This window comes from Sinocyclocheilus rhinocerous, unplaced genomic scaffold (genome assembly GCF_001515625.1).
Source record: "Sinocyclocheilus rhinocerous isolate Xijiao unplaced genomic scaffold, SAMN03320098_v1.1 scaffold1120, whole genome shotgun sequence".
NCBI lineage: Eukaryota > Metazoa > Chordata > Actinopteri > Cypriniformes > Cyprinidae > Sinocyclocheilus > Sinocyclocheilus rhinocerous.
In genome coordinates this window covers 212,864-232,354 of record NW_015666179.1, presented here as the reverse complement: position 1 = coordinate 232,354, position 19,491 = coordinate 212,864, and the positions used below count along the sequence as shown (strand labels likewise).

At 36.2% G+C, this 19,491-nt stretch overlaps 3 protein-coding genes across 7 annotated transcripts in view; 1 reads left to right on the top strand and 2 right to left on the bottom strand.

Annotated features, from left to right (window-relative positions):
• Positions 1–10,993, bottom strand: part of LOC107732015 (nucleoside diphosphate kinase 7-like) — a 40,016-nt gene extending 29,023 nt beyond the window's left edge. For 2 of the 3 annotated variants that reach the window (XM_016543240.1, XM_016543242.1), the window contains exons 1-7: positions 10,926–10,993; positions 5,461–5,562; positions 5,208–5,374; positions 3,402–3,512; positions 1,413–1,463; positions 1,006–1,213; positions 769–874 (exon numbers count right to left, since the gene is read on the bottom strand). In XM_016543240.1, the coding sequence (XP_016398726.1) occupies positions 769–874; positions 1,006–1,213; positions 1,413–1,463; positions 3,402–3,512; positions 5,208–5,374; positions 5,461–5,562; positions 10,926–10,928 (748 nt within the window). In that variant the 5' untranslated portion in view covers positions 10,929–10,993. The remainder of the gene's footprint in view (positions 1–768; positions 875–1,005; positions 1,214–1,412; positions 1,464–3,401; positions 3,513–5,207; positions 5,375–5,460; positions 5,563–10,925) is intronic. The other variant, XM_016543243.1, reaches the window with a different exon arrangement.
• A 68-nt stretch (positions 10,994–11,061) lies between these two features.
• LOC107732016 (homocysteine S-methyltransferase YbgG-like) lies at positions 11,062–14,291 on the top strand. 3 transcript variants are annotated; one of them, XM_016543245.1, is made up of 9 exons: positions 11,062–11,140; positions 11,460–11,558; positions 11,627–11,694; positions 12,087–12,259; positions 12,358–12,464; positions 12,546–12,707; positions 12,852–13,057; positions 13,881–13,954; positions 14,059–14,291. In XM_016543245.1, the coding sequence occupies exons 2-9, from the start codon at positions 11,487–11,489 to the stop codon at positions 14,118–14,120; spliced, it is 924 nt and encodes a 307-aa protein (XP_016398731.1). In that variant the 5' UTR covers positions 11,062–11,140; positions 11,460–11,486; the 3' UTR covers positions 14,121–14,291. The 3 variants fall into 3 exon arrangements, with proteins under 3 accessions (XP_016398731.1, XP_016398732.1, XP_016398730.1); XM_016543246.1 differs by lacking the exon at positions 11,062–11,140 and having other exon boundaries at positions 11,243–11,558; positions 12,361–12,464; XM_016543244.1 differs by lacking the exon at positions 11,062–11,140 and having other exon boundaries at positions 11,243–11,558.
• A 334-nt stretch (positions 14,292–14,625) lies between these two features.
• LOC107732014 (basic immunoglobulin-like variable motif-containing protein) overlaps positions 14,626–19,491 on the bottom strand; it is a 19,190-nt gene continuing 14,324 nt past the window's right edge. The window contains exons 5-9 of the mRNA XM_016543239.1: positions 17,681–17,775; positions 17,370–17,502; positions 16,024–16,107; positions 15,838–15,934; positions 14,626–15,702 (exon numbers count right to left, since the gene is read on the bottom strand). Of these exons, the coding sequence (XP_016398725.1) occupies positions 15,409–15,702; positions 15,838–15,934; positions 16,024–16,107; positions 17,370–17,502; positions 17,681–17,775 (703 nt within the window). The 3' untranslated portion in view covers positions 14,626–15,408. The remainder of the gene's footprint in view (positions 15,703–15,837; positions 15,935–16,023; positions 16,108–17,369; positions 17,503–17,680; positions 17,776–19,491) is intronic.

The window sequence follows — 19,491 nt, the reverse complement described above, 5'->3', positions numbered from 1 at the left end:
TAAGGGACATGACATTTCCCGACCAGGCGCCGAGTGCTCCAATCACAACACACACTGGCCCAGCTAACCAATCACAGCACATTTCGTATTTCAGAAGGCGGGCTTTCATTTGATACAGGAACTATTCGAGCCGTTCATGCCAGACAAGGGAGAGAGGTGTTGTAATAATGTAAAATATGTGAAAAATAATGTGTTTTTTGAACAACCTAGTATGAGATCCTGTTCTAGTACACCCCCAAAACAAAATCAAGACTTTGTAAAAGAGCATAATAGGACCCCTTTAAAATTCTAATATTTCCAGAATGTTGGAACCCTGGCAGTTGCACCTACAATTCTGAAATGCGTCACCAAGCTGCTTAATGGCGCAATGTGAAAGCAGTAACCTGTTAATATGGAGGCTAAAGCAAATATGTGCTGCTTTCATGTATGAAGTGAAACAAGATGATATGGTCTAATGGCACTAGAATCACTCATGTTGCATGGCAAGGTTTTGGAGAATTAGCAGAACTCCTGGACCAGCATTTAAGAGAATATTGCCTGAGTGAGTATCTGGGACAGGAATGATGGGGTATGACATACCAGGAGTGTCATAGTCCTTCTGATGATAATGTGCACTTATAAACAGAGATGGGTTAATAATACACTACTAACAGCACATTACAAATAGCAAATAATTAACTATGCTATATCTCATCTATAGCAGGTTATTTCAAAGATGCCTGATTAGACAGAGATAGAGTATATCGTCAGTGTGTGTTGTGGGTTTACCTTCTGAGATGGCATGAGGTTTAATGATAGAGCAGGTGCAGTCTGAGTACATGGCTGTGTTGGAGGGACCGTGACCAGTAGTAGAAGGGAAGAAGAACTCCAGCTCCTATATAGTTGTAATTAAAAACACATCACCAGTCATTTCCTTTGCCTTTATTAGCATATTACTGGGAAAAATCTGATCAACAGAAGATTGTGGGCTCGATTAATTGCTATTGACAGTTGCTTTTTTGTTACCCGTGCAGCAGATGCCAACGAGTCGGACCCATGTCCTGCATTCTTAGTGCCATCGGTACCAAACTGGCCTCTAAGACTATTCGCTGCATCTTTTTGTGCCACACCAGAATCAGTCGGGCCTAGAACTTTTCTCCAGGTAGACACTGCCTCATCCCCCATCAGCTCCATAGCAATCACGGGACCGGAGCTCACAAACTGCACCAAATTACTGTTGTTGAAGAAGACAACTGGCTTTAGCAACATTTTGCTGTGGTGTTTATAATTGAATTTGCGGTTAAAAACACGCAGTGTCATGAAAAGTCATGCCAAAGTCACTGTGACAATCTCAGTGTTGGTTCAGGTGTCAAGATTCTCCTTCAAAAGCAGCCCTTACATACAAGTCAATCATTGACTCAGGAAAGACTCACTTGAAAAAAGACTTTGACTGATGTTCCGTGTAAAAGTCCGCTGCCTGCTTCCTGTAAGAAAGCCATAAAAGTACACAGGGTTAATAAGTGATCTCCAAACCCCACCATCTCTCGGCTGACACCTATAGTGAAATACGAATACGAAATTGAGGAACTAAAATTTTCCTCTTCATACCATACCATATAATTTTTTTAATTGATGACGTGTCAACTAGTCCAAGAAATGAGATTATATGCTTAACACAACTTCCACATCTTCATTCCCTGACAAGGACTGTCTCTGTCAATGAACAGCTGTTTGGTACTTTGAGGAAAGGTTAAAGCCGCAAAACCTGACCAGGCTAAAACAACACAGTCTATCAGAGAAACTCTCCATGTCAGCATATTTCAAGAGGAAAAGGAAAGATTAACCCTCAGCATTTTCCATTCTTTAAGAAATGTGGCACTAAACCACATGTAAAGTGACATATAGAAAAAAAAGTAATCTTCAAATTCACTGTAGCCATTTTGCATCATATTTTCTGCCAACTACATAAACGCCAATTTCCTGTGAAATGTCTACAAATATACGAAGACATCCAAAAGGCCTCAAAATGTTATTTCTCTTCATACAATAAGGATCTCCAGGTTTAAAAAAAAAAAAACATAAGCTATTATGATTGATACAAGATTAACTGACTTTCTTTTTTTTTTTTTGCAAAGTTGCAGCTTGGGCCAGTGTTGTTACTGTTAACTAAAACTAAAACTAAAAGCATTAAACTATTAAAAACTATAAAAAATGTTTTCGGGAATTGTAATGAAGCTGAAATAAAATACATAATATAAATACTGAAACTTAAATAAAAATACATTTAAGCTATATAAAATACAAAAACTAATAAAAATGAAAAAAGCACATAACAAATTTACTAAATAAATTTTTCTTTATGAAAACTAATTTTCAGTTTAAAAATTAAATAAATACTATTCGATAGTACTATATAAATAATACTAAAATAACACTGGCTTGGGCTTTCTTTTTCCATATTATTACATTTAAATATTTGTTATGATGTTTACATAGTAAATGCATTAAAATAATAACTACTAATGTACAGATATTGTATTTTAAAGCTCCAAGGTCACCAAGCCATTTAAAGCCATTTTACTCTGAAATCACCTGAAAATGTCCTCAGATTTACTCTTAACAACTCTAATCTGGAGGTCAAATCCTGTGGAGCAATCTGGGCTGATTTGCCCAAGGGCACAATTTTACTTGAGGAAAATTGTGACTTCAGTAACTCCCCAGTTCTTGGTCACTTCTCCCTGCGACTGAACACACTGTCTTTGTGTTAGCAGCCAAGATCTTTAACTTTTAGTCTACCAGCGCCCATATTACCACAATTTTTATAAACCATAGACTGACCTTTACAAAACAGGCCAAAGAAATAATGTCTGCAACAGCAACTTTAAACACTGCCTCTTCTCTCTAATGCTCTCCCTTTCTCACTACCTCAGTTAATAATTGCTGCATTGTGCTGTGAATATAATCCATTCCTGGTACTGTGCAAAGGCAGCTACTAATGAGAAGCTCTGATCTTTGCAAGAATTACAGTGTAAAGTGTTTCAGAATACAGAACAGAGTGTGCAACATTTTTATGTTTCATTCCTGACTTAATCTGTGTGTGCAAAAATGGTCAGGGGCTCCGAGAAGAACAAGTGTATGCCAGTGATATACAGGTTAATGCATAGAGCAAGCAGTGCATGATTTTTGCTGTGATATACTTTTTTTCCCTGAAGAAGTGACTTTGTCATATCCACCCATCACAAATTCTGAGAAATCATTCTTGGGTTACTGAAATACCTCATTAGCATAATTAGGCATAAACTGCCTTAAGCAAGAATTCCAGAGGCCTCCTTTTCTTTGTACCAACTGAAAAATTGCTGAAGGCCTGATCCCAATATCATTATTTCTTAACAAGTCTGTTTCTTAAAACATAAATGGCTTACCATGTAAGTTTGGTCATTTTGGCTTTGGTGACAATAAGGTTGGCATCATAAATCATCTGAATAATGTCGCCAACTTTTGTGACAGCGTCCGGCTTAATCATAGCCAAAGTCCTGAAGAAGACACAAGACATGAACATAAAAAGCAAATCCGAAAGTAAAAAAAAAAAAAAAGTGCCAGGGATGAACCAACATGGATATAAATTGTAACCTATATAATCTAAAATGGGATTTGTTTAGAGTAAATTGTTTTAGTGAGTGAGTGTGTGTGCATGTATTTAATAGCAATATGTACATAATATTTAATAGCATTTTATAGCATGAAGAATTTTTTGAGATATTTATAAAATGCAAGACAAAGATGCCAAACTTTTTGCCCAGTACATTAAACACAGGCACACATATAAGGCTATCTGAGACAAAGACAACACATACATATTGTAGCCATTCAGCACCATGAATATTTAGCTCTTGCTATTATTTTCATTATAGAAACAATGATAACAGAAAATGCCAATTACTTACACAAATCGACAACTGCTGCTGTCAGAGACTTTACAAAGGCTGGTTGATAAACATTACTATTAATTAAAAGAAACATATTAATGTTAAAAGTGCCAGGGATGAACCAACATGGATATAAATTGTAACCTATATAATCTAAAATGGGATTTGTTTAGAGTAAATTGTTTTAGTGAGTGAGTGTGTGTGCATGTATTTAATAGCAATATGTACATAATATTTAATAGCATTTTATAGCATGAAGAATTTTTTGAGATATTTATAAAATGCAAGACAAAGATGCCAAACTTTTTGCCCAGTACATTAAACACAGGCACACATATAAGGCTATCTGAGACAAAGACAACACATACATATTGTAGCCATTCAGCACCATGAATATTTAGCTCTTGCTATTATTTTCATTATAGAAACAATGATAACAGAAAATGCCAATTACTTACACAAATCGACAACTGCTGCTGTCAGAGACTTTACAAAGGCTGGTTGATAAACATTACTATTAATTAAAAGAAACATATTAATGTTAAAAAAAAAACATATTCATGTTTAATTAAAACATATTAATTAAAAGAGTTATCATCAATTTAATCTGAAAGTCTAGCTACATTTTAATACAAATTCTAAAGCATTTCTTTAAAAAGGAATTCTTTAATCTTTGAAATTATATTTTAAATTGACCCTAAGCATTAGATAATGCTGCTGTTACAGTACTAGATATGATGCTCTGACTAAACAACAGCAGTCATTTGAGTAGCCAGTTCAAATTTACTTTGAAGAGTGCATATTGCCTTGAGTCTGTCCCTCTGTAATCTTTCCCAAATTTATATTCATGGCACGTCACCATGAATTTCAAAGGAGAGAAAGAGCAGTTGGAAATAGTGTGAATGTGATTGATGTAAGAGATGAAAAGGAAGCATTATCAGTAAATGATGACATAAATGTAGGTCTTTTGTTACCCAAAACTATTGCATGGCTTCAGAAGATTTGGATATAGTGCATAAGTCAAATTGATTACTTTTGTTTTAACAATTTATTTGTGTGCGTGTGTGAACTTTTCTTTTAAAGGGATAAAGGGATTTACTTCACCTGATGATCTAAACCTGCATGGCTTTCTTTCTTTTGAGAAACATAAAAGATGTGTCTCACTGTTTTTTTTTTTTTGGGCCATAAAACAGAAATCAATGAGACTTCCTTCAAAGTATCTTTTTTGTGTTCTGCAGAAGAAAGTCATACAGGTTTGGAAAGACAAGTTCTGCCTCAGCAGTGGCCTTCAGGAAAAAGTACCTCTCCTTCTTACTGCCCAGTTTGTTGGCTGTGTACTGATCCCCGTAACCTATGAGGTTCAGCTGACGGGAAAAGACGTTTACTCGGTTGCCAACAAACAGATCCTCTGGATGAATCTCATCAAACTTGGTCCTCCGTAGAAAGGTGCGCTGGTTCTTCATATCAAACTATATGAAGAGAAGCATGCGTGTGAATGGACAAATCTCAAACATAGCTGGAAGTCAGGGTCTGAAATCTGAGTATAGGAACGCACCATCTCCACAGAGCCATCTTTAGGGTAGTAGAGCAGCTGGTATCGTCGCAGGAGAGCAGCACTGGGGTCGTACCACTCAGCCAGAAAGGCAAAGCGCTCATCCTGTGCATAACACAACACACAATCAAGCCAGGCACGGCAGGGGAATGTCACGATCTGACCCTCATGCTTGGACAGGGAGTCACAACAGCCGCGCTTTGACCCTCAGGACAGACGGACAGCTGGGCCTGTTAACAAGCTGAGTCAGAGGTTCAGATCTTGAATCAGCCCTTTGGTCCCCTGGGGAGCTCTGCTGCAAATGGGGAGCCATTCTCCAGCTGCTGGAGCTACTGCTCCTGAAACAGTGCACTACACACTCATGCAAACATTAGGGCTGCACAAATATAGAAACTATCAATAGACTTCAGATAATACATTTTAAATTCATAGAGTCGTCATTAGAGGGGCAACCCGGAAATGTTATGTGTGGCCCTATGATGAGGAGGTGCCTTTATGCTATAGCCTACTCACGGGGCCTGGGGGAGATAAAATTCCAAGAGTTTTTAGAATGTCCCTTTATATTTTTACTACTACAGGGCTCCAGACTAACATTTGAGAGCAGTGGCACCAGCGCCATTAAGTTCTACAGATGGTGGCGCCAAGAGCAGATTTGGTAGCGCTGGGGGTGGTGTGCGGGAGTATTAAAATATAGATCATTTAATCATAAAATTACTATTGTTTTGCATTAATAAGTGCAGTTACTAATAATATTACATGTTCATTTCTTGTTTATTTTTCTTTTGTTTATTGTTTATACAGATTTGACAGTAAAGCACTAAGCTTGAGTTAAGATGCATACAAAATTTACTTTCATTAACAACAGTAATAGGTGCAAAATCTATTATTATTTTGATATATATTCCACTCTTATTAAATGTACCATTATTCTTCTAGTATATGGAACTGACCAACTTCAGTGATTATGTGTGATTTAGTAGCAAATTGAAGAAAAGTTTGTTTTTCAAGGCACTTTGTGACTTTTCTTTCTTCATACAAAGTGTAAAATTCTGACAAAATCTGATTTCTTGATGATTTGATATTTTATAATAGTGATTTTATCATTTCAAAATATAGAGAAAAAGTAAAAATAAATGACTAATAAGCCAATAAATGCTCCTCTGCTGCCGTCTACTGGTTATAATTGTGATTTGATGTATTTTTTTATTTTATTTTACATAAGCGTTTACCACAAAGTATATTTTGGTCATCCCATTAAAAATAACATTCAAACTGGATCATTTTAGAGCTTTAAAGTGCTGGAAATAGTTGTGTTAAATGCTTGAAAGTCATTGAAAAGTGCTTGAATTTCTCTCTCAAAAGGTTGTACAAACCCTGAAATGAATAATGTAATGCATTCGACTATTTCTACCACAACACCATGGTTACAGTTAGCGTTACCGCTTCTGGTTTCCTGACGTATGTCAGCGCAGTTTATAACAGAGAATTCTGTGCAGAATTTGAATGATTCTCACAAGATCTCGCAGCAACCTTATCATTGTGCGGCGAATTCAAACGCTTTTCACAGGATCTCGCAGCACTGTTGCATCTGTGCAGTAACAGTGTCGTGAAATCAACTTTGGCTCTCGAGTAAAGCTGTTCTGAGCTTGGACAAGTTTGTTTGCTTCGCGGTCCGAGCTGATAAACGGTCCGCATTGTTCTCAGATGCAACAGAAATGGCAGCGCTTATGAGTTGGACAACGAGGTGGTCACAAAAATTAGTCGCACTGGCAGAAAAAATTTGGTCGCAGTCTGGAGCCCTGTACTAAAAAAATAATTTAAAAAACTAAACAAAATAACCAAATACCCTAACACAATGTCCTAATCCTACACAAAGTGAAAAAGTTAGTAGCCCCTCACTGCAGAAAAAAGATCCAGGGGGCGGGGTTGGATCCACATCTAGGGGGTGGAGATGGTAGGTTTAGGGGTGGAGATGGGTGGGTTTAGGAGTGGAGATGGATGGGTTTAGGGATCAGGGGGTGGGAGACGGGTAGGTTTAGGTATATGTAAGGTGGGAGTTGGATCTGGATCCAACCTCACCCCCTGGATCTTGTGTTCTGCAGTGAGGACCATCTCGAAAAAGTGACAAGCAATAAAAGCTCTCTTTAATAGTAATGGAACAATTAGTGGAGTTTTTTTTATATCCAGTAACGTTTGCAAAACGTAATTGTGGCATCTGTAATTGCGATTAGAAATTTGATTAATTGTGCAGCCCTAATATATATATATAGCATAATGTGTGGATAATTGTTTAGACAAAAATATTGCTTTGAATACAAATGCATGTGATAAATATTTAATAAAATATTCACTGACAGAGGCACTGTAAATCTTTAAAAAAAAAAAAAAATTAATTGCTCTAAAGTAGGACCCTCAGGATATCGCCACTTTCATAAAAATAAGTATTAGGCCTAGTCATAGCCAAGATTCCATAAGTATTTTATACAGACTACATCAAAATCTATGTGAGTTTTACTGTTGTTTCACTATAAAGTGGCTGATTTCACCTTGACACCAACTCAGAGGTGCCCTTGAACAAAACATGGAGTGAGCATGTTGGTGTGATCTCTGTTCCATGCAGATTGCCACCTTGTGGGTGAAATTCATAGCACAGGCTGTGATTCAGGGGCATATAACTGAGCCCATGAAATTATCTGAGAAGTTATCTGCTAATTGTCTGTTGATTAGTGGACATCCAAAGTCAAGCAAATATACTCATAAGACTTATGCATATTCATAATAACTGACATAATAACTGGCAGATAATCATCATCAGTAGGCAGTGCTTTAATCATGTTGCATTTCTAGCCACTATGCCATCCATCCTCCAGGCCACTTGCTCGCTAATTGATAGAGGCAAGATGTCAACACTGAGCCCAAACATGGCATCACATTATCCTAACTAATTTAACAACAGATCATTAGTGTATCTGCAACATAACACAAATTCTCTCACTCATCAAACCGTACAGACTCAGTGAGAATCCCTTTAACGTAATTGAGCTACCTTGAATCTAACAGGGCCTCTTCCAGGGCCTACACAGGCTATTCTTACCCCTCAGTCAGCTGTGACAGAGATAATATTGACAATGAACAGCCTTCTTTATACAAATATGCTGAAGCACAGGTCTGAAAAATATTATTTTTATATAAAATACCTGTTATTATCACCTCCTTGAGGCCTTACACCAGTCAGCGATAGGTAAAAATAAATGTGAAGACTGGCAAAACTTTTTTTTTTCCCCAAAGCACTAAACAGTAAACAATTTGCATACTGAAAATATTGATTGTTACTTAGGATGTTTGTCTATATTTTTCTATTACTGTATGTTTTTTTTTTAAATCAAGATACATTTACTTTAAGGAAAATTACTTAAGGTTTCTTTCTTTTTTTTTTTCTAAAATGTTGTTTGGAAAAAAGTCATATTAAGACTTGTTTTCTAAAAAAATTATCCAAGTTTATGCTTAAAACGAGAAAAAATATCAATGGGGTAAGAAAAATAATCTTGAATTAAGTTTATTTTTCTTATCCCACTGACAGATATTTTTTTCTCGTTTTAAGCATTACTTTTGATGCAAAGCATAAACTCATATTTTGAAAAAAATAAAAATAAAAATGTTTTTCAGAAAACGACTTAATATCTCAAGTCAATTTGCTTCTCAAGTAAATGTATCTTAATTTAATAGTGTTTAGACATTTATAGTAGAAAAGACAAAAATATCAATGGGGTAAGAAAAATAATCTTGAATTAAGTTTATTTTTCTTATCCCACTGACAGATATTTTTTTCTCGTTTTAAGCATTACTTTTGATGCAAAGCATAAACTCATATTTTGAAAAAAATAAAAATAAAAATGTTTTTCAGAAAACGACTTAATATCTCAAGTCAATTTGCTTCTCAAGTAAATGTATCTTAATTTAATAGTGTTTAGACATTTATAGTAGAAAACAAGACAAAAATCATTTGTACTAAAATCATTTTTTTGCAGTGCATATTTGTAACTAGAATATGACACAGACACAACTAATAATATTAACCCACTAGCCTACATTTTCATGATCAAGACTACTGCGGTGTTTGGTGGCTTTTTTCCAGTCTGAAAGAGTGTGTTTCGGCGGGTAGTCACCCCCTGCAGCATGTGACAGACAGCTTTGTGCAAAATGAGAGCTATATTTCCACATTCTGCATGGGGCCAAAGTTACCTGAGGACATCTGTACGTCTAAGAAGAAATATAGAAGGTTTTTTCTCCAATATTAGCACAGCAAAGTGCTGCCTATCTGTTGTTCTTAAGAGAAAGCATCATAAAAAAAAATGTTTTTTTTGTTTTGTTTTGTTTTGTTTTTATCTGAATGGAATGAAAGCAGAAATCAAGGAGCTTTGAGGGGGCTCTAAATGAACATTCCAGCACAACAAAATCACAGACTCCCGGTTAATGATCCTGGCCAGATCAAACTGGAAATAGCTGGGCTTATCTGCCACCTCTAACACTCTGAAAAATAGGGCTTTCCTCTCAGAGCCCTTCTTTGGAAGCTGAGACTTTCTCAGACACCTGCTGTTGCCCTATGCTATCACTGCAAACATTTCATGCTGTCTGCATGGAGATGGATCAATGTACACTACTTAAGGAGACAGAAAGTGAATTGGAAAATAAACATAGCGTATGAGTACAACAGAGCAAGAAGATGATGGCGAAAGTATCCTGTTACCCACAGAATAACAAGGTTTAGATTGTTGAGCTAATGACACTAAAAAAGCATATTATTCCACTTAATGACATTAAAGCTTCTGGCTGAACTGGATCTATAATTTCAATGAATTTCAGTGGAAAATGGCATCCTCCATCTTCAGTATGATGTTGTAGAGCCTGAAGCCAGACAGCTAGTTTTCAAATACAGTTGGAAAACAGTTAAGCAGCTTTCTGAAACCTGCCAAAACTACATTCAGTCAGTGAAACGAAGTCTGAGCTTTCTTTTGAAAACTTTTTGTTTCTCGAAGAACAATTAAGGAGGCAAATACTGACATCTAGTGGTAGATCAAATGAGAGCATTCAGAAAATTAGTTTACAAATGATGCAGTTACAAAACTGTTTTGCTTTGTAACTGATTATGAATTGTCTTCATTGATTTAACGTTAACTAGGATTTAAATAGCCAAGATTCGTGTCTATTGGCTATGACTTAATGCATCGCTCTATTACAGTTTACATGAGATGTATACATGAGAATGTACATATGGTATTTTATATTTAGTGCACACAACACATACAATCTCAATGGTTTATGTGACTTGCGTTTCTTTCAGAGAAAAAAACAACATTTTTAAAAAGGAAACGACTTCCGCCAAAACCACAACAAACATTCATGATCATATGAGTTCAGTCCTTTATTACTAATATCTAAAGACTAGAAAAACATACTCTCCCACTTACCATGTCTGATTTCTTTAAAGGAATGATAATATTTGTTGATTGCTGTTTAACAGACGGTTGATTGTCTTCCTTTCGCCTCGCTGTTAAGTCCCATCACCATAGCAACAACATCAAACGGGCTACCGCCAAATAAAATAATAAACCATACCGCCTGTGAACTCCTAACTATATTCCGTAGGTTTTTAACATTCAGTTGCTTTCGACTTTAAAGTCTGGTGAGTAAACAGACGTTTGGGGAGCCAATACTTTGCTTATCCGAGTCTTACTGTAACCCGGAAGTAGTAGTTTCTGACCTTTACCGCCAAATGCCACTCACACATGGGTTTGTTGTTATGTGTGGACTTTGACACTGGCTTCGCTTCAGTGTTATGCATTGCTGCTTACCAGAACTGTTAAGCAATTGGCTACAATTTAGCGTGCTTCTAAATTTAGGTTTAGCTTAAAAAGTTGCAAATCTGCGACAATGTGAGACAAAGGTCTTTTGGCTATATTTCAAACGTGATTTAATGTTTAGTTGAGGTTTGCACTTCAAAGGTATTTCCACGAACCACATCGGTCAAAATGGATACCAGTCCGTTCATTCTAGATGGAGGTCTGGCAACAGAACTTGAAGCAAGTGGATTTCAGTTACAGGTAGGTACTATTACACAAACTTATTGTTAACAATCACAAGTTTAATCACGCATATATTGTATTTGCAGGGAGATCCACTATGGAGTGCAAGAATTTTGCATACAAACCCAGAGGCCATTAAGGACGTACATTTCAGGTAATTACAGGCTTCATTATTATGTTCTGTACGTGAGTTGTCAAACAATGCCTGAAGTGTAAGTGTAAGTGAAGTGTTTACTTGATGTAAAATATTTGTGAATATTTCTTTTAATAATTGCTGTATTATATATAACAATTGTCTGAGAACGCTACAATATATATATATATATATATATATATATATAAAATGGAAAAGTCATTGTAAATTTTAACAATATTTCACAATATTACTGTTTTTACTGTAATACCTTCTTACATGTATGTAAATTTTATAATTTTGAACCTAAATTCTCCATCCTGTCAGTCATTCAGTATTTCTGTATGCCTCTTCTATGACTTCTAAGAACTATTTAATATTTAATGAATGATTGATTAGACTTGTTTTAATAGATATCTTCAAAGCGGTTCTGATGTCATAACAACTGCCACATATCAAGCCAGCATTGAGGGATTTGTGAAATATCTTGGTCTCCGGCCTGAGGAGGCGCAGCAGACGATAATGTCAGGGGTTCAACTGGCAAAAGAGACAGTCCGTGAGTTCATGTCTCACTCACCCATATCAGGTGTGTGCAAGCCTACTAAATCATGAATTCTGTCTAGTTTCTGGAGAAAATGTAGAGACACCAGCTACAATTTAATCTAAAATGAAAAATTCCCCCAGAAGACAGAAGAGAGCCTGTGGTTGCGGGTTCAGTGGGACCATATGGGGCATTTTTACATGATGGGTCTGAGTATACAGGGGCCTATGAGGACAAGATGACAATGGAGGTAATGCAGGCTGAAACTCTTGGTCCACCAAATCTGCCATCACATTAGAATTTCAAGTGCATGTTTTCTCTTTTGTCTTAGGAGCTGAAAGACTGGCATCGTCCACAGATCCAGTGCTTAGTAAAAGCCGGCGCTGATATTGTTGCCATGGAAACCATTCCAGGTCTCAAAGAGGCGGAGGCTTTGGTGGAAGTACTCAGAGAATTTCCAGAAGCTAAAGCCTGGCTTTCATTTTCTTGTAAGGTGACTGATATTAATGGATATACACTGCATTACATGTCATGATATCCAGCAACAAATTTCATTCATAAAACACTTGCAACTGCTTATGCTCTGATTAAAACAAATGAGTTAGACATTGTTATTAATGCAATTAATGTGTTTCAGGACATTCATAATATTTCAAGCGGGAGGAGATTTTCTGAGGCGGTTCAGGTGGCTTGTAGGTCCTCACAGCTGGTTGCAGTGGGGGTGAACTGCTGTCCCGCTCCGATAGTGAAACCGCTTCTAGAGTCAGCCAAGTCACACAAGAAAGCAGATTTGGGCTGGGTGGTCTACCCTAATAGTGGAGAAGGATGGGACCCCAAGACAGGGTAAGGTTAATCAGTAAGTTAGAATAGAAAGTTATTATTGCCATTGGTTTTGTTTCCATTGAAAAATTAAATTTTCCTGACCTGGATGGAAAAAAAAACATGGACATTTATATTTTATTATTTCATCACAGAAATCCCCTATCTTAGATGATTGCTCTTTGCTCCATCTCTCTTTTTATGACAAAAGTTTGGGATCAGTTAGATTTTTTTTAAATACATTTATTTATCAAAATAAATACAATTTCAAATCAAGGCTGTTCTTTTGAACTTCCTATTCATCAAAGAATCCTAAAAAAGTATCATGGATTCCACAAAAATATTAATCAGCACAAGCATTCATCTTTTTAGTATTTTATGAATATATTTATATTTTTATGTCTTGAAATGTGCTATATTAAAAAAATTAATTTACTTACTGTTTTCAACATTGATAAGAAATATTTCTTGAGCATCAAATCAGCATATTAGAATGATTTCTGAAGGATCATGTGACAATGAACACTGGAGTAATGGCTGCTAAAAAATTCAGCTTTACCATATGAATAAATAACATTTATGATCTATTAAAACAGATAACAGTTGTTTAAAATTGTAATGATATTTTACAATATTAGTGTTGTTTTTATATAAATGCAGCCTTGGCGTGCATAAGAGACTTAAAATAAATGATAGTGTAAATAAAAAAATAAAACAATCCAATAACCACAAATGGCTGCAAAATCATGGAAACTGATTGGTAAAACGTGGGAACCCAGAACTTATTTACTTTGATCATAATTGACAATTTGTCTCAATAGTTTCATTATGTAAGTGGCTATTTCAGATGGAAAACCGAGAAACGGACGTCATTTGCCAAACTAAGTCTCGACTGGAAAGAACAAGGGGCTTTGTGGATTGGTTGGTATTTTTTTGTACCAGTAAATAAGCTTTACTGTAAACCTATACTATGACTTGTTCTTTCCTGTTGCGCCGACTCACACACAGCTGATTTCTGTCAACAGGTGGCTGCTGCCGTGTTGGTCCTGCTGATATAACTGAGCTGAAACAACAACTACATGCCTAGCCGTGACTCATGAATCAACATGACATCATTTAGTTTATTCTGAAATAATGCAGTGATGTGTAAGAAGGTGTATAAATATTTTATTTATAAATAAAAAGAATACAATAATAATACACTAGAGTCACATGAGTATGAGATTTGTGATGACTTTAACATTATACACAAGATGTTGCTGTGTTAAAGGAAAAACAAATCACAATTCACATGTCATGGAAGCAATCATGCAATCTTAGCTCACAGCGTTTCACAAAGAACGGGAGTGTAATCCTTCAAGTTGCTATTTACAACAAGATGGCACCATCTTATTGGACTATGTCACTTAATGATAACCAGAATCTGATCCATTAAATGGTCACATCATTAAACAGTCTGATATCTTTATGATGACCTTCACTTTGTTTGTATTTTTTTATACTTACACTAATAAAGCCATTTTTGTTTATGCAATAGTAGAACTAGTCTTCATGAAAAACGTTTTTGTTGTCATAAAAAGTCTTTTATGTTGTGTTGAGTTTTCTGCAAGCACATTATGCAAATGAATAATTTTTCAGTCCATACTTCACTCCAATGATCTACCATCAATAGCATATAAATCCACCAAATAGCATATAACTCAAATGGAATGATGCTATTGATCTGAAAATCAAATATTCGCTTCATGTTCTTGGTACACTTAAGGTGCAGTCACAAATTGTCCACTGTGTATAGTGTAGCAATATATGAAGCACTATCACTTTCAAACCAAGCAGCTTTCTGTTGGTCAACATGGTGTGACCAACTGTAAAAACCGGGGAAATCTTTCACAATTACATGAAATTCCAGATTGTGTGGATTCCTACTGAAATTGCTGGATTTCACCTGCATAACAATGGTACATGTGACCACACCTTTAGTGCAGTTAACTGCACATTTATTTAATGATTCATTTATCCACAATAAGTTTAAAGAAAGCAGCATTTTGACCTACAGGAAGTGACTCAACGTCTTGGCGAGAGAGCCATTGTGAAGTATTTTTAAACTTAATTTAACGGCACATTTCTGAGGGCTGTGGAATTTGTTTTACATAGCTGTAAAATAGTGACATTACAGGGATGTCCTCCACAAAAGCTTATGGCTTCTTCCTTATGGTTACCAGAGCATTAACCACACCATTTGGCTTGCAACTTCATCTATGATATGTAATTCTAACTTTTGTACTGTTGCTAACAACCTGGGAAGGTAAATATCCTTGTTTAAAATGGTTGAAAACCCAATGGGCTCTTTAGGAGGAGGGTTGGACACTTTAGATTTAGTCAGTTGTGTCTTCATCTAGGTCACTGTCTGGAGAACTTCTGTGCCTGTACTCTGCTGTGTTGGACAAACGCTTCCAGGCATTGTCAGACTTGTTCCCCGTACTGAGGGACCTACCCAGGCGTTTCATCGCTCGCTCCTCAGAACCGTCCTCTGTCGCAGCTTGACCTCTGTGTTCTGGCGCCTGATGGTGGAGATCATGCCTCAGATTTTCCAGATTCAGTGCCCACGGTCCCAACTTTTGCCAGTTGACTCTCTGGAAGGCCATGATGCAATGCAGATTGCCTCCAACCTATGAAGATATCAGGAATTATGCAGGGCTTCAATACTTCACAGCACACATTCAGACACTTTCCTAGACACATAATTCTTTATAATATTCAGATTATTGTAGAAGCACCATCACCATAGTCCTGAAGTTTCTTACCTTTTTGGTTTTGCGATACTGAATGCCTCTCTCTATGTGGCGAATGTCTAAGTATTCTGGATTCTGAGTGTTCAGATCTGTCACAATATCTGCCCATCTGATAGTAAAAAAAGGTCAGAATTTGAGCGTCATGATATATATTTATAACTTCACCAAGGAATACTATTCCATAAAAATTAACCATACTTTTTACAGTGGATTGCAGGGTGTTTCCTGCTTGGTTCACCAATAAGTATCCAGTGCTCCATCTCATTAAGTGCCAGTGGCCCCCTATAAAAAGAAAGAAAGAAAGAAATGAGCTTCATTCTTGATTAGAGGAACAGGGTCTTATAAAAGTGGTAGAAGTTAATAGTTTTCCTCTACATTTGCATGACTTTTCATAATGTAATAATACTGGTGCTGTGCGAGAGATTTTTGGGCTGTTTGTCACTTGCCCTTTTGGGTTCTAATGCTCACCAAGGCTCCATTTATCTGATCAAAACATGCAGTACAAAAAGTAATATTGTGAAATATTACAAAATTGTAAATAACTTTTTATTTTAAATATAATTTAAAATGTAGCTTCCTGTGATGCAAAGTCATGTTTGATCAATTTAATGCATCCTTAATAAATAACTTCTTAAAAAAAAAAAAAAACAGAGCCCAAACTTTTGAACGGTAGTGTACATGTGTGTGTTTGCACTGAAAAATATTTGCCATTCTGTGATGTTAAAACATACACATCATAAAAACTTTACATTTAATGGACAAAAAGGAAAAAAGAAAACAATATAAACATTTTCTGGCACACATAAAAGTTCACTGCTAAAAATAAAATGTATGTTTTGGAAGTGCAAATTAACTGATTTTATTTTTTTTCTTTCAACAATAACAACCTAACTTGAACTAATGAAGCAGTAAATGAAAGCCAAAGTTGCTGTACATCATACCTGTATGCTTTGGCTGCCTTTAGTGGTGTGGCTTCATAGCCCACAGGACAGAAGTAGTGATTCTGACAGTGGTAAATGTAGGCCATGGATTCGTCTTTAAGTCCCTGCGTCAGCTTCAGCAGCGCCCCCTCAGCTAGAATGAAGGAACATGCTCTACAACATGCTGCTAAAGTACTTTCTGACAATATCTATATTGACATTTGCATTTGTTTGAAATAGAAATCTTTTGTAACATTATAAATATATTTACTGTCATGTTTGATCAATTTAATGCATCCTTAATAAATAACTTCTTTAAAAAAAAAAAAAACAGAGCCCAAACTTTTGAACGGTAGTGTACATGTGTGTGTTTGCACTGAAAAATATTTGCCATTCTGTGATGTTAAAACATACACATCATAAAAACTTTACATTTAATGGACAAAAAGGAAAAAAGAAAACAATATAAACATTTTCTGGCACACATAAAAGTTCACTGCTAAAAATAAAATGTATGTTTTGGAAGTGCAAATTAACTGATTTTATTTTTTTTCTTTCAACAATAACAACCTAACTTGAACTAATGAAGCAGTAAATGAAAGCCAAAGTTGCTGTACATCATACCTGTATGCTTTGGCTGCCTTTAGTGGTGTGGCTTCATAGCCCACAGGACAGAAGTAGTGATTCTGACAGTGGTAAATGTAGGCCATGGATTCGTCTTTAAGTCCCTGCGTCAGCTTCAGCAGCGCCCCCTCAGCTAGAATGAAGGAACATGCTCTACAACATGCTGCTAAAGTACTTTCTGACAATATCTATATCAATATCAATAACTATATCTGAAAGAAAGCTATAATACTGTCTGCTCAACACATTACATCAAAAGTATATTTGTAGAATAATATGCAGTTGGAGACTCGAATTCAAAATTCACACACCTGTCTCTCCTGCTGTCTTGTGCTTCCCATGAGGTTTGTACAGAATGTAAGAGCAACCCCGGACACGAAAATGATCGTTGATTTGTCTGAACCATCTGCAACAAAATAAAAATAGATCATGTACAATACAAATCAAACCTTTGGGGTCAGTAAGATTTTTTTAAAACAAAATAATACTTTTATTCAACAAGCATGCACTAAATTAATCAAATGTGTCAAAATACTACTTAAATGCTGTTCTTTTGAACTTTCTATTCATTAAATCATTCTGAAAAAATATATCACTCTTTCCACAAAAATATTAAGCAACTCAAGTCTTCTTATTATTGATAATATTAAGAAATGTTTTTAGGAACCACATCAGCATATTAGAATGATTTCTGAAGACTGGAGTTGCTGCTGAAAATTCAGCTTTGCCATCACAGGAATAAAAACTTTTTTTTAATAGAATACAGTTGTACTTATATTTCAAAACATTATTGTTTTGCTTTATTTTGATCAAATAAATTCAAATTAGGTGAGCATTGGTGACATCTTTCAAGACCCCAACCTTTTTAACGGTAATGTATGTATTAATGAATTTTAACACATTTTGAGAAACTGTTAAAGCAGCACTATGTAACTTTTTCTGTGTTCAAAATTTGCAAAATGTAAATAATGAGCGAGTACATCATGAATTCATCTTCCAAACCGCGTTTTTGTCTTATTCCGAATCACTACAGTACACTTATAATAAGTACTTATATTTGGACTATTGTAGCCTGGTCGGGTCGTCACCGCTGCGGAGTAACACATACCTGCGTGAATCGCCAGAGACATAAACTTAGAGAAGTAGCTCAGGTTGGAATGTTCTTCCGCGGGATGTGTGCAGTTCTGTTTATTAAAGGCAGGGTATGTGATTTTTCAAAAACACTTTAGAAAACTGATTCGGGCCGAATAGCAAAACAAACTTGTAGCCAATCAGCAATAAGGGGCGTGTCTACTCGTGATGTGGAGGAGAGCGCGTTCAGTGCATGGGACGGACATTAGCCGAGCCGAGCGACAGAAAGATAGAGATGGCGGATAAAAAACAAAAGAGGAAAACGTCTGCGGAACGATAAGGCAAGAAGTAGGACCCGTGTAAATATCGGATCAGCTTTCCAGCGCTGGAGAGAACTCAAGGAGCGGAGGCCTGCGATCGGACGCCGAGGTTGCTTTGTTTCTTCTCAATAGGTGAGTAACACCGTGTCTACAACAACTAAAGTCTGCCTACACTGGACGCGAGAAAGAGGTCAAACGACCGTTGAAAACCATTTGAAATGTATGTCAGCACGTCATAAATAGAACCCGGCAGCAGTTTTCTGTCGGGGATTTGTTGCACCGCGCCGCTCACGTCCGTAGACACAGTGTAACATTGGTTTTGCTTTGTTTCACAGAACTAATCGTTGCCTGGGTTGCGTACGTATATGTGGGGCGGAGCTATCAAAATAGGGGCAAGACCCTTTTGGGGTAGGGCCGTGTTTGTTTTGGTGATTTCAAATATAAACATTGGCTACCAGAAATCCCTCACTCTGCCTTTAAATAGATCAAGAGTGACAGTAAAGTCTTAAAATAGAGCTAAAATTCTATTTCAAATAAATGCTGTTCTTTTGAAGTTTCAGAGAGTTTCTTTAATCAGAGAATCCTGAAAAAAAAGTTTCAAAGTTTCTATAAAAGTATTAAGCAGCAGAACTGTTTTCATAGATAATAATAATGTGTTTCTTGAGCATCAAATTAGAATGATTTCTGAAGGATCATGTGACACTGAAGACTGGAGTAATGATGCTGAAAAT

Excerpts from the sequence above, each read along its gene's own strand:
- LOC107732016 (XM_016543245.1), top strand. The coding sequence starts at position 11,487 with ATGGATACCAGTCCGTTCATTCTAGATGGAGGTCTGGCAACAGAACTT. Across the intron at positions 11,559-11,626 it reads CAAGTGGATTTCAGTTACAG|GGAGATCCACTATGGAGTGC; the intron begins GTAGGTACTATT and ends TTGTATTTGCAG. Across the intron at positions 13,955-14,058 it reads ACAAGGGGCTTTGTGGATTG|GTGGCTGCTGCCGTGTTGGT; the intron begins GTTGGTATTTTT and ends TTCTGTCAACAG.